Source organism: Marmota marmota, unplaced genomic scaffold (genome assembly GCF_001458135.2).
Source record: "Marmota marmota marmota unplaced genomic scaffold, marMar, whole genome shotgun sequence".
NCBI lineage: Eukaryota > Metazoa > Chordata > Mammalia > Rodentia > Sciuridae > Marmota > Marmota marmota.
The window spans coordinates 5753233-5770591 of record NW_026000205.1 but is presented as its reverse complement, the minus strand read 5'-3'; the positions used below and the strand labels follow the sequence as shown (position 1 = coordinate 5770591).

The 17359-nt window shown below is 37.4% G+C and overlaps 1 protein-coding gene across 2 annotated transcripts; it reads left to right on the top strand.

The window, feature by feature from the left end:
- Window positions 1-47: 47 nt before the first annotated feature.
- Window positions 48-15823, top strand: Znf283 (zinc finger protein 283). Of its 2 annotated transcripts, none has more exons than XM_048790748.1 (5): window positions 48-369; window positions 2447-2497; window positions 6596-6682; window positions 7388-7514; window positions 13345-15823. In XM_048790748.1, the coding sequence occupies exons 3-5, from the start codon at window positions 6674-6676 to the stop codon at window positions 15048-15050; spliced, it is 1842 nt and encodes a 613-aa protein (XP_048646705.1). In that variant the 5' UTR covers window positions 48-369; window positions 2447-2497; window positions 6596-6673; the 3' UTR covers window positions 15051-15823. The 2 variants fall into 2 exon arrangements, with proteins under 2 accessions (XP_048646705.1, XP_015352226.2); XM_015496740.2 differs by having other exon boundaries at window positions 2412-2497.
- The last annotated feature ends 1536 nt before the right edge of the window (window positions 15824-17359 follow it).

Here is a 17359-nt window from a genome sequence, read left to right as displayed (position 1 = left end):
AAGTTTATGATCCAATTCCCAGCCTGCGAGGGTTTCCCGGTTCTAATTTCCCATAAGCCTTCATGTCCACACTAACCTCGGTCTCAGGGTCCCTTTCCAGTGCCCATAAGGTTCTCGGACTCTGCGTGCTGAGTCGGTCGCGTCCGAGGAAGTAAATCAGCTCCGGGTGACTGGGAGGGCTCAGCGAGCTGTAGCGGAGTCGGATCTGAACTGGCAGCGAGGGTGCGGGTGACACCCGGGAGTTGCTGGAAGTAAAAAGGCCGGGACAGCTTGTTGTGTCCAGAGCCTCAAGCCTGCGTGCACGCGAGCAGCTGAACTGGATGGTGTGTGACAGACGGCGTGACAGGGCTGAAAGGTGACTCCGTGATGGTGAGTGCGACGGGGTGTGATCTTATTCGAAGGTCTGGTTTACTTTGGCCACGTGCTCTAGGTTATCTTTAGGCTGTCTTTGAGCCTGTTACAGATAAATGACCACAAGAAAGTCTGAGTCCTTGAAAAGAGACTTAGTTCTGCAGGTGACCACGTGACAGGCTCCTGGAAAGATATGATAGGGAAGTCCTGGAGGTAGGATCCTAAAAGAGGTGCTCCAGGAGCTCTTTAGGTACCAGCTACATATATCAGAGCTGCTTGCAAGCAGACCTCTATCCTGAGAATTCCTATCAACTCAGAGATAAGACTCCAGTCTCCCTTTTAATTGTGTGGATGAAGGCAGATGTGGCTCTCGAAGTTGTTTTGCTTTTTTTTTTTTCTTTTTCAGTTTGTGCTTGGAGAAATGCTAGTGTCTTATTATGATTCCTGATTTTTGACCAGTGTTGCCAGGTTCCTAAAAAGTACTGGGGGAGGAAGAAAGAGAATTTTTTGCATATTTAGAAATCAAGATTCAGATGACTTTGCATTTTCTTTCTTTTTCATATTATTACTTTTGCTTAATTAAAAGAACATTTACTTTACTTAGCTGGAAATATCTTGACTAGTATTGTCAGTCTGAGTCTCCCTTCTGGACAGTTACCCACCATGTGCATACACACAGTCCCCTGATCTTTAGCCATCTGTTTTATTAGCCATCTGTTTAACTCTTTTAGTGAATTCTAACGTTACAGAAATATACCTCCTGGAGATTCATGTTAGAGCTTTATTTTAGAATATGAGTACCATTCAAATACTGGTACCGTGTACAAACTTAAAAAAAAAATCTTTTCCACAGTTATGATTTAAGGTAAGGCAAGGTAGGAGGGTTTTAAAGGAAGGCAAGATTTCAGCCAATAAGTGACAATATTGTCTGTTTTTAGGAGTACAAACATGATTGAGCTTTGAGTACAGGGATTTACGGTTTGCACCAACAAGGGTAGGGACTTTCAAATAATCTGTAAGTAAAAATCTGTAATGTTGTCAAACATGAGTTGTTTCAGGTTCAGCTTTTGTGATTTGTGAGAGACAGTATTGTGTTGTGGTAAGAGTAAGGGTATGGATCCAGACTATCTGTAATCAGATCCCGGTTCTGCATGTTGTTAGCTGCATGGACTTCTGGACAATTGAGTCAGCTCTTATCTATTCACCTGTTTGGAGCATTTCTTGGAGCCCAGTTGATTATGACTGACACATCTACAAAATTCAGACAAAATAATATCTACTTTATGGGGTTGTAAGGATGTCAAATGAGTTAATATGTGTAAAGCTTTTTAGAACAGAGTCTGCCCCATGATATGAGTTTACTGAATATTGAAAATTATGACTCTAGATCATTCTCCATCAACTTGTTATAGATCAGGAACAACAGAAATAAGAAGTTGATCATGATGAGTGCTTGCAAGTTAAAAAAGTTGCCAGAAGCTCAAATGCTCTAAGACAGGAAATCTTAGACTGAGGGTTTCTTATTCCATTGATAAGGTTCCTGGTGACCATAAACCTTTCAAAATTAAGACCAATTTTTTTCTAAGTATTTGTAAATGTGTTTTTGTAAGTGGGAAAACATGTCTATAATTTCACGAGACTGTCAAATGTGCAAAAATATCTGGCTGTGTTGGAACAAAGACTCTGGGAGCTAGGAAGGACCATATATAAAATTTGTGTCCTTTAATATGGAAATAGTTAAGTAAAAAGCAGTATATCTTGTGATAAAATATTATGCACCTAGCAAAAATTATGTTTATAAATAATCAGTAAGAAGGAAAAATATAAATGATATAATATTAAGTAATCATTATAATCATGAATAAAAGTACTCAAGAATATAAGTTATATTTGAATACCATTCACTAAATCAGGGTTTTAAAAGACTATCTTTAATCTACCATATCCAAAAGTTATTTTAATTAGTAATCCAGTGAAAGACAGAGGTATAGTCACATTTATTGAGCATCTATTGTGTACCAAATACTATTCTGTTTATGTGCATGTATTTTGTTACACAGACTTTGAAGGTGGCTTACCTACTTCATTTTGACAGTGAACGTGTCATTGTATTGATGAGGGACAGCTACAGGAGGCTCAAGAGCTGGTAGGTATAATTTGTTTCACTGATTTTCAGTGTTAGTGCTGTTTTAGTTCCTTTAATGACTGAATATACTTCTTCTATCATTCAGTTTATTACCTTTGGAAATGTCTTTATATGTCTCATTATGGATTAATGAAAAAAAATAATAATCCAGGAGATAGAGATCTCTGAGAAAGAAATTAAAATTATGTCTCTAGAGTTAATCATTCTTAATATTTTATTGTATTTTTATTCAAATCTTTTTTCCTATGAGCTTATGTCTGGTTTTGTTTCACAGAATAAAATCACAGTAATTGGTGAATAAATGAGTTGAAGGCTATTTATATTTTAGCTTAAAAAAGAAATCTAACCCAGATGTTGGTTTTATTTTAACTGTATAATAAAGAGAAAGAGAGGGACGGGGGAGGAAGCATCAGTGATTCCTTTCTTATTTGAAAACCTTCAGGTACTTACAACACTTAGGATTATAGAAATACCATTTAAAAATTACCAGGCTCCTGAGTGTCTCCATGTGGGTTGGTATTTCTGTTTGGTCATTTCAGTGTAGCCTTATATTATGGAGTCAGTTTCCTTCAGAACAGGCGTTCCATTGAGAGCTCCTTAATGGGAATACAAGATGGAATACGTGATTATCTTTAATCTACTGCATTGTTTATTAAAAAGTAATAATACACCAGGCGCAGTGGTGCATACCTGTAATCCCAGCAGCTCCGGAGGCTGAGACACAAGGATCATGAATTCAAAGCCAGCCTCAGCAAAATTCGAGGCACTAAGCAACTCAGTGAGACCCTGTCTCTAAATAAAATACAAAACAGGGATGGGGATGTGGCTCAGTGGTCAAGTGCCCCTGAGTTCAATCCCTGGTACCTCCCACCCTTCAAAAAAGTAATAATTTGGGCTGGGGTTGTGGCTCAATGGTAGAGTGCTCGCTTAGCATGTGCAGGATGCTGGGTTCGATCCTCAGCACCATATTAAAATAAAATAAAAAAGTATTGTGTCCAATTACAACTAAAACAAAATATATATATTTTTTAAAAGTAATAATTATGTGAAGAAGAAAAAATTAGTTACCAAGGCAACACAGATGTTTGGGAATTATTTTAAGGGTTACTTCCACATAGCAATAATCTCCAACATTAAGTTATTTTACAAAAATAAAATGTTTAAGGATAGATATTAATAATAGAAGGTAAGGTAAGAAGGACACAGTTGTAAATATTCAAGTAAACCCAAATTTGCATGGTAGAACAAGATTGAACCTCTGGTTAAGTTTTTACTTGACAACTAATCAGGTCATATTTTATTTTATTGTGGTGCTGGGAATTGAACCTAGGAGTGGGAGCACATGCTAGGCAAGTGCTCTATCACTGAGCCACATTCCCAGCCCCCAGGTTGTATTTCATGAGCCATCTTTTTGATCTTCTGGGAGGAAGGTATATTTCCTGAGAACTTGTTTTGCTCATATTATTATTTAGGAAAAATAGTGGGCTCAAGGCTGACCTTTAAAATTTTAATAAGCATTACAAAACAAAACAAAACAAAAAAACCAGACCTGAGAAGCACACGTTTTTACAGTGGGGAAAATGGAAATAGTGGTCTAAGGTCTCTTTTTTTATTATAATGGGATAAGGGCTAGTAATATCCCTCATCTTTAATAATAATGGCTAAAGCTTATATTTAAGCAATTATTATATGCAATTCAGAATTTTGTATGGATTTTATGACTTAATCTTCAATGCAGCTATCTGTAGTAGACACTGTTCTCATCCCTCATTTATTGATGAGGAAACAGAGGTACATTGATAATTGGAAATTGGTAACCATCAAGCTCAGGTTCATATTCTGAGAGTGTCTGACACCAGAGCCTTTATCTTAATTTCAACATATATATGTGATCAACATTATGCTACAAAGTGGCCTACCTCAATAAGGACTTGGTCATGCATGTCTTTCTTCATCAATTAATATTAGCCAGTATCATCCTAACTAATGAGAGTATAAGGGGTCATAGTTATTAAGCCTTCAGCTTACTATTAAGATAGCTTCTAATTCTTGGGTTTCTGAAACTATTTTTGGTTGAATGACTTTGTGTATATATCCTGAGTACTTCACTGGCTATTTCTTACAGTTACATTTCTAGAAGTGGAATTGTGGGTAAAAATTTGTCCCCAATACAAGACCCTGTGATAGTAATACTTGGGAGCATAACATGCTTAGAATAAGTGTAAGACAGCTAGCAACAAAGGCCAATAGCAGTACAGGTGATCTGCCTTAGGAACTCTCCAGAAGGTAACTGTAGGTAACACTGTTAGATCATAACCAACTTTATGGAGGCAAATGGAATTTTTCTGTAAGCCTTATACTTTTTTAGTTTTTAGTCTACTAATGGTAGCTGCAAATTGAATCTACTCGGACTCAACCAGTTTGGCATTTATCTAGAGACTGTCATGTCTAAGATAGGTTCAGATGTATAAACTGGTCTGTCAAGAAGACACAAAAGGACACAGGATCAAGATCTCATCATTCTATAACATTGCTTGGGGACCAGAAAATCAAAGATTGAATGATTTATCTCATATGTGGAAGCTAGAGAATGGGGTGGGGGGTGGGAATAAAAAAGGGGATCTCGTGCAAAGAGAAGGGTGACCAATAGAGTAGAGGAAGGGGATAGAGAGGGAGGGAGGAGGAGAGGGTGTGGGGATGCACTGGGGAACTAAATCTACCAAATTATGCTATGTCCATGTACAAATATATTACAATGAATCCAGCGTATATATATATATAGTGATAATGTACTAATGAAAATAATAACAATAATCATAGAAGGAGATCAGTAGAGTAGAACAAGTGGGTCAGGGAGAGGAAGGAGAGGAGGGGTAGGGAAGGTACTAGGGAAGGAGATTGAGCAAATTATGTCATGTGCTTGTATCACTGTGGCATCATGAATCCCACTATTACGTGTGACTATAATGCATCAGTAAAAATATAATAATTGTACATATTTAAAAAATATATATATGTTTATTTTTTAGTTGTAGGTAAACATAATGTGTTTATTTTACTTTACGTGGGACTGAGGATTGAACCCAGGGCCTTGCACATGCTAAACAAGTGCTCTACTGCTGAGCCACAGCTCCTAATAATTGTACATATTAACCATGTGATGTTTTAATACATGTACACATTATGCAATGTTTAAGCCAGATTAAACATACCTATTTTTGCAAAAAAGTGCAGATCTTTTCATGTTAGTGCCCGAGTTAAAAACAGCAACAATAAACCTTATTTGACCTCCTATTGTCTCTAGGGCAAACCTTTTTTTTTTTTAATCAAAGGACATAGTTTATTAGATGAAAAAGATTGCTTGGGGGAATTCAGCCACTTTTCTAGGCAGAACATGGGCATATGTGTAAATCATGGAGTTAACATAGTACACAACCAGGGTTACAACAATTAAGCAGAATATCTAAACAAAAAGAATCTAATGATCACTATGAAAACATTATTAATATACAGATGTGTAACTTTCCAAATTGTTTTCATTTATTGACAACTTATTGTCTTTCTCTATTGATATATGTTTGTATTGTATAAATGTAATCATACTGTATATCCTATAACCTATTTTTTCTATTGACAGTCTATCTTGATTAGAAAAATTTATCAATTTCATATCATGAACGTTCTGTATGCCTCAAAAAGTCAACTTTTTGGCTCCTGAACAATTCCTTGTCCTTGCTGTCTAGCTCCTGAGTTTTGACTAACTTTTTTTAGTCCTGAGCCTATGAAGGAGGTTCTAGTTTGTACCAAGAGGCCCCTTCTCAGCCTGGAGGGGTGGGAATGGTGGAAGGAAGATCTGCTCTGGGCAGGACTGAGTAGCCTAATCACAGGTCCAGATTAGCATCCCTAGAACCAGGTGCTGCTGGAAACCTTCCTACTGAAGAGCCTTGGGGGCTCTTTGGGACTAGAGTTTAGGTTCCATAAATAGCATGTGGCGTGTGGGTAGAAGTAGTCATGAAGGAGATTAAAGCTTATGGCAGCTTACGTCAGGATGGGCTCACTTAGGCACAGCTGGTCTAACTCTTCTTTTTACTTCCCCAGTTCTGGCTTTTCTGGATCCTGTGCTTCACCAATAGGGGAATCAATGGATCATTAATTAGCTCTCACAATTCTAAAACCATGACTGATGTAAGTTGGTATTTTTCTCTTCTTGAAATATTCTGATTTTTTTGGTCACATGAATTTTTCCCTTGTACCCTAAAGCTTTCTACCTAACAGAACTCCAACCCTGAACCCACTTCTCAAGCCCTTTTGTTCCAGTCAAGATGGTGTTAAATAGCCCAGTGTCCAGCCTCAGTGCCTCTCCCTTTTCCAATCAATGTCTTATTTATTGAATCTAATATTCAACATTTCCTGTGTGCTCAGTCATACATCTTAGATGTAATCTAACAGGATGATTTACTTGAGACTTGACAATAATCCTTAACTTAGTGGAAATCACTTTTCTAATTCAGAGATTTAGAGTACATTTGTGAGTATGCTTGAAAAGTTTTTGTGAATTTTTTTTCATATTCCTTAAAAGGAAAAGATGGCTAGCACTTCACATCTATAAGGAATTTATAGGTTGTAAGTACATGTATACACACTCAATTTTTATTTAATAGAGGAGAAACTGTGATTATTTATATATTTCCAGATAGATCTTGATAGCTGAGTTATTTTACTGCATCTAGGAAGTTTTTTTTTTTTTTCTGCTATAAGAGGATCATTCTAGAATATTGATGTTCTGCTTTGGTTGCCCTGGTTTTCTTATTTTTCCCTAGCTATATCATAGGCTTCCAGACTTACTTGATTGATATATTTTCCAAGTAATACGTGGGTTTTTAGTTTCAGGAATTGGTGACATTCAGGGATGTGGCCATCGATTTCTCTCAAGAGGAATGGGAGTGCCTGGACCCGGCTCAGAGGGACTTGTACATGGATGTGATGTTGGAGAACTATAGTAACTGGGTGTCACTGGGTAAGGTCAACTGCCTGAAATAATTTAGAATCTCTTCTCTGCAACATCACCTTTCTCCACAGGAAATTATAGAGCTATCTTCAAAGAACACAGATGAATTCCAAGAATGTTTCAATACTTTGTTGGGTTAGAGATGGGCTCATTAAGCACCTTGATTTCCCCATCCCTCAGTGAGCTTCACAACTTCCTCTGGCTTTCCCTGCAGTTGCCTCTCTTCTTCAATGACCAAGGGGCTTGGTTTGCATTGGAGGACATTCATTCCATACACCATGGTCAGAGAAACCAGGTCACATGCTGTGTTTACTTCCAGACTCTCTGTAGATGTGGTTCTCCCTCCTCAAAGTGTGGTTCTTTTGTTTGAGGAACCGTAAGAAAGCCAGAACAAAGTTAGTGAAGGAGAGAGGACCAAGAAATTCGTAAGGGAGATCAGTAGGAGCCAGATGATAGGGAGATGTGTTGGTTTTTTGTGAGAATTATAGATGGTTTTCTGAGCTTCAATGTCATGGTTTGGTTGGTGGGCATTAAGTTTTATCTTTTTGTTGTGAACTCCTACGCAAAAAGCATCAGCTTCTTCTGGGGCTGGTCAGAATGCAGCATGTCAGGTCCTAACCCTGACCTGCCAACAGAATCTGCCTTTACATGAGATCTGCCCAGTTATCCTCACACATTCAGGTGAGAAGTGCTGCTCTTGGTTATTTTCTGACTCACATACAAGGAAAACAGCTAGAAAGAGAGACCTGATATACTCTGACTTTTGAGAGCCTCTGCACTTTATTTAGGGGAAGATTCAATGAATAGAATTCATTTAATAGTAAACACATTACTTACAAAAGATTTTAAGTTCAAAGTTCAAACCTATGAACTTTGCGTTGAACATTTTGTTAAATCCTAAAAATGTCTCATGAGATGTGTTGGTTTTCCTCTTAGCAAAATAACAATAATCATGTGCTAATATTAATAGCACTATGCTTTACTATATACCAGGCTCTGTTCTAAGCAGTATAAATACATTATTTAACCCTTATGACAGCTTCAGGTACCATCTGTCCCCATTTTTGGTTGAGAATACAGAGGCACATACATTTGAAACGACTTGCCAAGGTCACAGAGCTGGTAGAAGTCAGTGGCAGGTTCTAAGGTATATGTTCTCAACCACTATCTATTTTCTCTAGAGGCAGAGCCTTGAATGAGTCTAAAACAAGGTCATTTTCTCTTCTCTGAAGTACTTACCAGTACTGTATTTTACCGTTGTTGTAAATTTCACTAAATTTTTTGAGCTAAGAAAATGTCTACACTATTAGGCATTTATTTTCTTGCAAGCAGACACTCTGTTCCTAAGGCAGATATGACTACATTTATTAGAGAAAGGGAAGAGCCCTGGATGGTGTGAGAGGGAGGACAAGCAGTTGGAACCCAGGAGAGGCAAGGCAAGGCAGAGGCAGGGAACATCCTCTCAGGTCACAGAGAAGAAGGAGCACCTGGTATGGGGCTTGGGAAGTTCCCTGTGAAGGACCAAGACCCATGGAGTGAAGACCTGAGACTTAGGATGAAACAGAAATCTCAGTTTGGGCTACCAAAGGAATGTCACTTCTTTTTTTCTCTTTCCACTGCAGAACCCAGGGCCTTGCATATGCTGGGCAAGTGTTATTCCACTTAGCTGCACCCCCAGCCTAGAATATCATCTTCATCCCATTTACCTGTTTTTGTTGTCTTTTCATATTTCCTGCCTATTTCAATGAGGAAAGTATTCTATTTATACTGGTGCAACCATTTTACCTGTATGTTGAATTTAGTTGTGCGTCTAAGTGAGAAGTGAAGATATGTATTCATTTATAAATTCTGCAAATATCGTATTGAGTACCCACTCTTAGCCAGGCATTGCATGGGACTCTATCAATACAGTCATGAACAGGATTGAGAACTTGCCCACTTTCATGCCATTTACCTTATAGTGGGGCAGGAACACAAATAAGTAAGCAACTAAATAAATACTATTCTGTAATTAGTCATGTTGTTCAGGAAAGGTAAACAGTATAAAGGAATAGAAAGCAATGGGGATACTTTTGATAAGATGTTCAGGGAAAGCTTTCTTGAATAGAGACACAGTCTGGAATAGTAAAATATTCTGTCCTATCCTGTTCAAAAATAGCTTAGATGTGTGGTAGGAGGTAGCTAAAAACATGAAAATCAGTGTCTTGAAATCTAAATTATACACAGAGGTGTGGCAAAGTTAAGTTTTTTTGAAGAAAAGAAAAGAAAAGGACTTTCCTCTTACAGAGAGGGACAGTTTATCCCAAGGTCGTTTTCCTTTTGCTATTAGTTCTTTTTGTGTCATTTCATGCTTTTGTTGCTCCTTTCTTACATGATGACATGACATGGCATTTCTGATGCATTTAACCACACTAATATTGTTATAACATCTGAATGACAGTACTTAAAGCTTTACTTTTCCATCTTAAAATAAAGTTGGCAGGGGCTGGGGTTGTGGCTCAGATGTGGAGCACTTGCCTCGAACATTTGAGCCACTGGGTTTGATCCTCAGAACCACGTAAAAATAAAAACAAATAAAATGAAAGTATTGTGTTCATCTACAACTAAAACTATTTTAAAAAATACAGTTAGCAGTATTAGTGTTTTGTAAGATGATGTGTGGCATCATTGATCCTCACCATTGATGTTGATGTTTGAGTTTAGTTGAGTGAAAATGTGTTTTAAAATAGTCAAGAAATAAGTAAACTTAACTGAACTATAACTTAAAGTATTTGCTCTGTTTTATGAATAGCTTCTTAGAAACTAATTATGTCCAAAAATTATTTACTGTCAAGATCATTGTCACTGAGTGTGTTAGAGAACTTATAATTTATTTATTTATGTAGTTAGTTTGTTTTTTGTGCCAGGGAATGAACCCAGGGGTGCTTAACCACTGAACCACATCCCAGCCCTTTTTGTTGTTTGAGACAGGGTCTCACTAAGTTACCCAGGTCCTTGCTAAGTTAATGAGGTTGGTTTTGAACTTGTCATATTTAGGCCTCAGCCTCCTGAGCTACTGGAATAAAAAGCATGTACCACCATGCCTGGCTTTAAAATTATTTAATTAAAGTAAATATGTAGATTTGCATAATTTGCAGCATTATCTGACATTATCAGAATCAATCCTTTCATGCAAATCTGGCTTAGTTTAAATAAATATAAATTTAATTGAGCATGCATTTTTGTCATTGTAAATATTTATGAAAGCAACATTAGCTTCATCTCAGAGTTTGGCAAAGAATGGTCCTGGAAGCCCAAACTACCTGTTTTTGTAATTCAAGGGGAATTGGGATATGCCATGCCTATTTATGTTTATATAACATCTGTGGCTGCTTTCTTGGTAAGAGGGTAGAGTTGAGTAGTTGGGACTGTATGGTGTTTTACAGAAAAAGTTTGCCAAACTCTACTTATCTAATGAGTACGACATATATAGAAAAATCTACATAGCACATAAACTTTTTTTTTATAATAGAACTCTTACACCTTGATATTGTGATAGGCTTTTTTCATTCTGATAATATTCTTGGATTCTCTCTTTTTTTTTTTTTTAGAGAAAGAGAGAGAATTTTTTAATATTTATTTTTTAGTTTTCAGCAGACACAACATCTTTGTTAGTATGTGGTGCTGAGGATGGAACCCGGGCCGCACGCATGCCAGGCGAGCGCGCTACCGCTTGAGCCACATCCCCAGCCCTAGCACATAAACTTTTGAAGTTGTTTTACAAACTTTAAAAACCTAATAGCAATGCTTTTTTTTTAATCTTATAAACAGAGCTATTACTTTAACTGGGAATCAAACCCCTTTTCCTTAGATATAGCTCTAGCAAGCATCAAAGATTTTCTTAAAGATCTATAACACTTTAAACACTGGGAGTCAATTTTTTCTGTCTTAAAAAATTGTTTCAAGTTGGGCCATGGCCCCAGCACCTGGTCCAGAAAGAGGGCCTAGGACACATCTCTGTCCCTTCTGCTACCCTGTGCTCCCTGCCATTCCTCTGTTATCTGCTCAGCTGCAGGCACCACTGGGGACTACATAGGTAAAGTATCGCAAGTAAGGGCACAGGTGTGGACACCTCCCACCAGACTCACTAGGAAGAGGCCAACAGCACCTGTTATATCTGGCTTTTCCCCAAGGCCATTATATCAACAGTAGGGGATTGGGAAGGGCAGACATGAACCCTGGGAACACTCTAGTGTACTGGGGAGAAAGAAGGGCTCAAGCTTGAGGCCCAAATCTTTTGTGTCCCTGTGTCTTTCTCAGTCTCCGTTGTGTCTAGGAGATGGTGAGCTGGTTGGGTGCCAGTGGATCCCAGCCAGATTACCTGAGGATTGTCTTCCCACCCACCTTCCATCATGACTGGGTTCTGATGATTGCCCTACCTGAGGGTTCACAATCCCAGTTTTGCAGAATGAAAATCAATCATATTGATACAATGGCAATAAATAAATTATAAAAATTAAAAATAAATAAAATAAAATAATTATTGAATTATATTTTTAAAAGTTTATTTAAGCACTTGTTAGTCTCTATAAATGTAGCTCCTTAGATTTTAAAAATTTAAAAAATTTTCTCCTTTGTATTCTAGAGCTATATGGAATTGAAGAAGCATGTTAAAATTTAAAATCTGCTAAAAATGGCTACTGTAGTTCTAAATTATCCTGAATGAAAGGCTGCCACTTTGTTGGATATGCCTGGGAGTTAAGAAAAATAGTGCATATACATATAAAATGATGAATGCTCTAGAGTTGTTGTTTTGTGCTTGCAGATATTTCATTTAAATCAGAGCATATACAAAGGCATTATTTCTTTGAGGAGATACCAGTGATGTAAAGACTGATGAAGAGGGCTGGGGTTGTGGCTCGGTGGTAGAGCACTCGCCTAGCATGTGCGAGGCCCTGGGTTTGATCCTCAGCACCACATAAAAATAAATAAATAAAATAAACAAACAAATAAATAAATAAATGGTATTGTGTCCAACTACCAAAAAAAAAGACTGATGAAGAACATTTTGCCAACTATATGGTCAGGGCAGTCTAGCAGTGTGGTAAATCACTATGAATCTACATGGTGATCAAATTCTTACTATTAGGAACTTCAGCTGATTATGTTTTGTATAACCTGGTCAAAGTTTTCAGTAACATCTAGATTGTTTTGTTTTCCTCTTGCCAAAATCTCCTGAAAGACTATATTCACTTCAGAATTTGTTGCCTGAATTTCCAAACCTGATATACTGTTTGATTATTTGTGTGCAATTTATTAGGAGATAAGGAATGATCTCTACTTTCTAATTGGCTTATGTGCATACTGGGTCATAGAGCCCAATGTAGCTGATTCACAGGAAATTATTGTGTCACTTTCTATACCTTATACTTGGCACGAGTCATTGACTGTGGATTTTGGTGTCTGTAATCAAAATTTGAGCCACACCCTATTCCATGGCAAGATCACAATTCATGCCTAGCAATGGACATTGGATAACCACACCCAGGAACATAAGGGCTTGACTGATGGAAGCTCACATTTTGGTTTAAGAGACTATCTGCATGGCTTCTCAATGTGATCTCTGAATTCTCCCCAAAACTATCAGATCATTAAGATCACAAGAGCTGAAAAATAAAAATAATTTGTTTAAAAAGGGATAACCTTGATTCTCAGGAGTAAGTTCAGTAAGTCTCCTAATCCAGTTTACTTATGGAAAGTATTATCTTAGATCCCTCCCAAATCCCCTTCTGCACTATAGAAGTTTTTGTTTTTCTGGTAAAGGAAATAAAGAGATGTGTTGTTTTTTTTTTCCTTTCAGATTTGGACTCAATATATGAGACCAAAAATATATTTTCAGAAAAGGACATTTTTGAAATAAAATTTTCCCGCTGGGATACAAAGGAAGAAAGTAAAACCCTGGGCCTTGAGGCATCCATTTTCAGAAATAATTGGAAGTGCAAAAACAAATTTGAAGGACTACAGACACATCAAGGGGGATACTTAAGTCAAATGATTATCAGCTATGAAAAAATACTCACATACAGAAAAAATAAATCTCTCATTCAACAGGAAAGAATTCATGATAGAGAGAAACCATGTGTTTGTAAGGAATGTGGAAAGACTTGTAGTCATGGCTCAAAACTTGTTCAACATGAGAGAACTCATATAACTGAAAAACGCTTTGAATGTAAAAAATGCGGGAAAAACCTTTTTAGTGCCTATCAACTGAGTGTGCATCAGAGATTTCATACTGGTGAGAAACCCTATGAATGTAAAGAATGTGGCAAGACCTTCAGTTGGGGATCCAGCCTTGTTAAACATGAGAGAATCCATACTGGGGAGAAGCCCTATGAATGTAAAGAATGTGGGAAAGCCTTCAGTTGTGGCTATCACCTTACTCAACATCAGAAAATTCATATTGGTGTGAAGTCTTATGAATGTAAGGAGTGTGGGAAGGCGTTTTTTTGGGGTTCAAGCCTTGCTAAACATGAGATAATTCATACAGGTGAGAAACCTTATAAATGTAAAGAATGTGGGAAGGCCTTCAGCCGTGGCTATCAACTAACTCAGCATCAGAAAATCCATACTGGTAAGAAACCTTATGAATGCAATGTTTGTGGAAAGGCTTTTTGTTGGGGTTATCAGCTCACTCGACATCAAATATTTCACACTGGTAAGAAACCCTACCAATGTAATGAATGTGGGAAGACCTTTAATTGTGGATCAAGTCTTGTTCAACATGAGAGAATCCATACAGGTGAGAAGCCTTATGAATGCAAAGAATGTGGGAAAGCCTTCAGTCGTGGTTATCGTCTTACTCAACATCAGAAGATCCATACTGGTGAGAAACCTTTCAAATGTAAGGAATGTGGAAAGGCCTTTAGTTGGGGTTCAAGTCTTGTTAAACACGAGAGAGTCCATACTGGTGAGAAATCCTATGTATGTAGAGAATGTGGGAAAGCCTTTGGTAGCAGGTATCAGCTTACTCAACATCAGATATTTCATACTGGCAAGAAGCTCTACCACTGTAAGGAATGTGGGAAGACCTTTAATTGTGGATCAAGTCTTGTTCAACATGAGAGAATTCATACTGGTGAGAAGCCTTATCAGTGCAAAGAATGTGGGAAAGCCTTCAGTCGTGGCTATCATCTTACTCAACATCAGAGGACCCATACTGGTGAGAAACCTTTCAAATGTAAGCAATGTGGAAAGGCCTTTAGCTGGGGTTCAAGTCTTGTTAAACATGAGAGAGTCCATACTGGTGAGAAATCCTATGAATGTAAAGAATGTGGGAAAGCCTTTGGTAGTGGCTATCAACTTCAGGTTCATGAGCAATTTCATTCCAGTGAGAAACTTTATCAACATGAGGAATTTGGGGAGACCTTTACTCATAGTGCAAACTTGGATCAACTTGAGAGAACTCATGGTAACAACAAACCCTGTAGATATAAAGATGTGGGGAGGCCTTTATGTGGACAACTTGCTCAGACAAGAAAATTGATCCTGGAGAAACCTTGTAATTGAAAAGATATGAGAGAACTTGTTAAACATGTTCAAGTCTTGTTAAACACGAGAGAGTCCATACTGGTGAGAAATCCTATGTATGTAGAGAATGTGGGAAAGCCTTTGGTAGCGGGTTTCAGCTTACTCAACATCAGATATTTCATACTGGACAGCTTAACATGAGCAGAAAGCTTACTCCAAAGAAACCATATGAAAGAAACCATACGAATGTATGCCAGGCAATGGTGGCACATGCCTGTAATCCCAACTACTCAGGAGGCTGAGGCAGGAAGAACTCAAATTGAAGGCCAGCCTGGGTAATTTGGTAAGACCCTACCTCAAACTAAAAAATAAAAAGGACTGGGGTTGTAGCTCAATGGTAGAGCACCCCTGGGTTCATTCAATTGTTTGAATGATATAGCAGGAAAAAAGAAAAAGAAACTCTGTGAATGTAAGGAATATGCAAAAGCTTTTCCTTATGTGTATAGACAGTTTACTTGTCATCAGCAGATACATACTAGTGAGAAATATTTTGAATATAAGGAATATGAAAAGACATTTAGATTTTTGTGTGATCTTAATGAACATCAATTTATATTGATGTGAAACCATTTCCATGTAAGACGTGAAGATCTTTATTCATGGCACAAAGTCTAGTAAACATCAGAGAGTTAAACAAGTTAGAAGCTGGACGAGGTGGTGCATGCCTGTAATCCTAGTGGCTTGGGAGGCTGAGGCAGAAGGAACACAAGTTCAAAGCCAGCCTCAGCAAAAGCAAGATGTTAAGCCACTCAGTGAGACCCTGTCTGTAAATACTAAATATGGCTGGGGATGTGGCTCAGTGGTCAAATGCCCCTGAGTTAAATTTCAGGTACCAAAAAAAAAAAACAAAAACATGTTAGAAATACTTTAAAATGGTAAGGAATCTGGGAAGGATCTGAATTTAATTCAGTTCTTGCTTTCAGAGAATTCATACTGCTATGAAATATACTGTATGTCTGTAAGAAATCTGGGAAGGCATATAGACATGGTTAATATTATAGAACACATCAGAAACTTCATCCAAATGAGAAACTCTTTGAATTAAAACTGTAGGAAGGGTATCACTTGTTCACTCACCACCTAGTATTCTACACATCTGCAATTTCAATAATTACGTTTGACACAAAGTAAAAACTTGAGTGTTATAATAGGATCCATCCTTCCTGATCAGTTAGTAGTCTACCCCCACCCACACCATTCCCAAGGTACATATTTGTATGTTAACCAGAAGATGTGGAGATGATGTCTTATAGCACTGAAATGATGTCTCAAGAATGCTTACTAATACTTGACAAAGAAGGGATATTCTTTCGCTAAAGAGGCTTATGAAGTAGCATCTACAAAAACTCTTTAGGAAAAATTAAAAGAACCTCATCAGCTTAAAAAAGAACTGGTGAGTATTCTGGTAAAGAAAATTGTTCAAGTTTTTTTTTTTTTAGTTTTAGGTGGACACAATATCTTTATTTTATTTTTATGTGGTGCTGAGAATCGAACCCAGTGCCTCACGCATGCCAGGAGAGCACGCTACCACTTGAGCCACATCCCCAGCCCCTCAAGTTTGTTTAAACTAGTGTATTCCAAACTTAACCATGGAAATACTGATTCTTATTAACTACATCAGGAAATGCTATCATAACCAAAATAGGCTCTTAAAGTTAGAAATTTCAGCCACCAAGTCTAGATGTTAGCTTTGATGGACTGGCATCCTCATGCTTTCAAAATGGCTGCCTTCTGCTAATGTTTTCTCTTATTTGTGAATAAAAATGTTTCTTACAGGGGCTGGGGTTGTGGCTCAGCAGTAGAGCATTGGCTTAGCACGTGAGAGGCCCTGGGTTCGATCCTCAGCACCACATAAAAATAAATAAAACAAAGGTATTGTGTCCAATTACAACTAAAAAATACTTAAAAAGAAATGTTTCTTACATCTAGGTAGGATTGGCTCCTGAGTTTTATCAAAAGCCATTTCATCTCTTTCTGCACTTGTGTAATATTTGTTAATCTGATAAGTTATAATGACATTATTTAACTCTTTCCTCATTCCTGCATATACCCAGATTAGTCATTGTACATTATTCTGATGCATTACTTGATTTCATTTGCTTCTATTTTACTTAGGATTTTGTATCTCACAGTGAGGTTGCATTAATAGTTTTCATTTTTTGTTGCCTTTTTTTTTGTTTGATTTGGAATTGCAATTACCTGTTCTTTAAATTATATGATCATTGGGTTGTTTTCTTTTGAAAAAGAGTCTTAATCTCTTGTCTAGTTTCATTTGTTGCCTTTTTTTT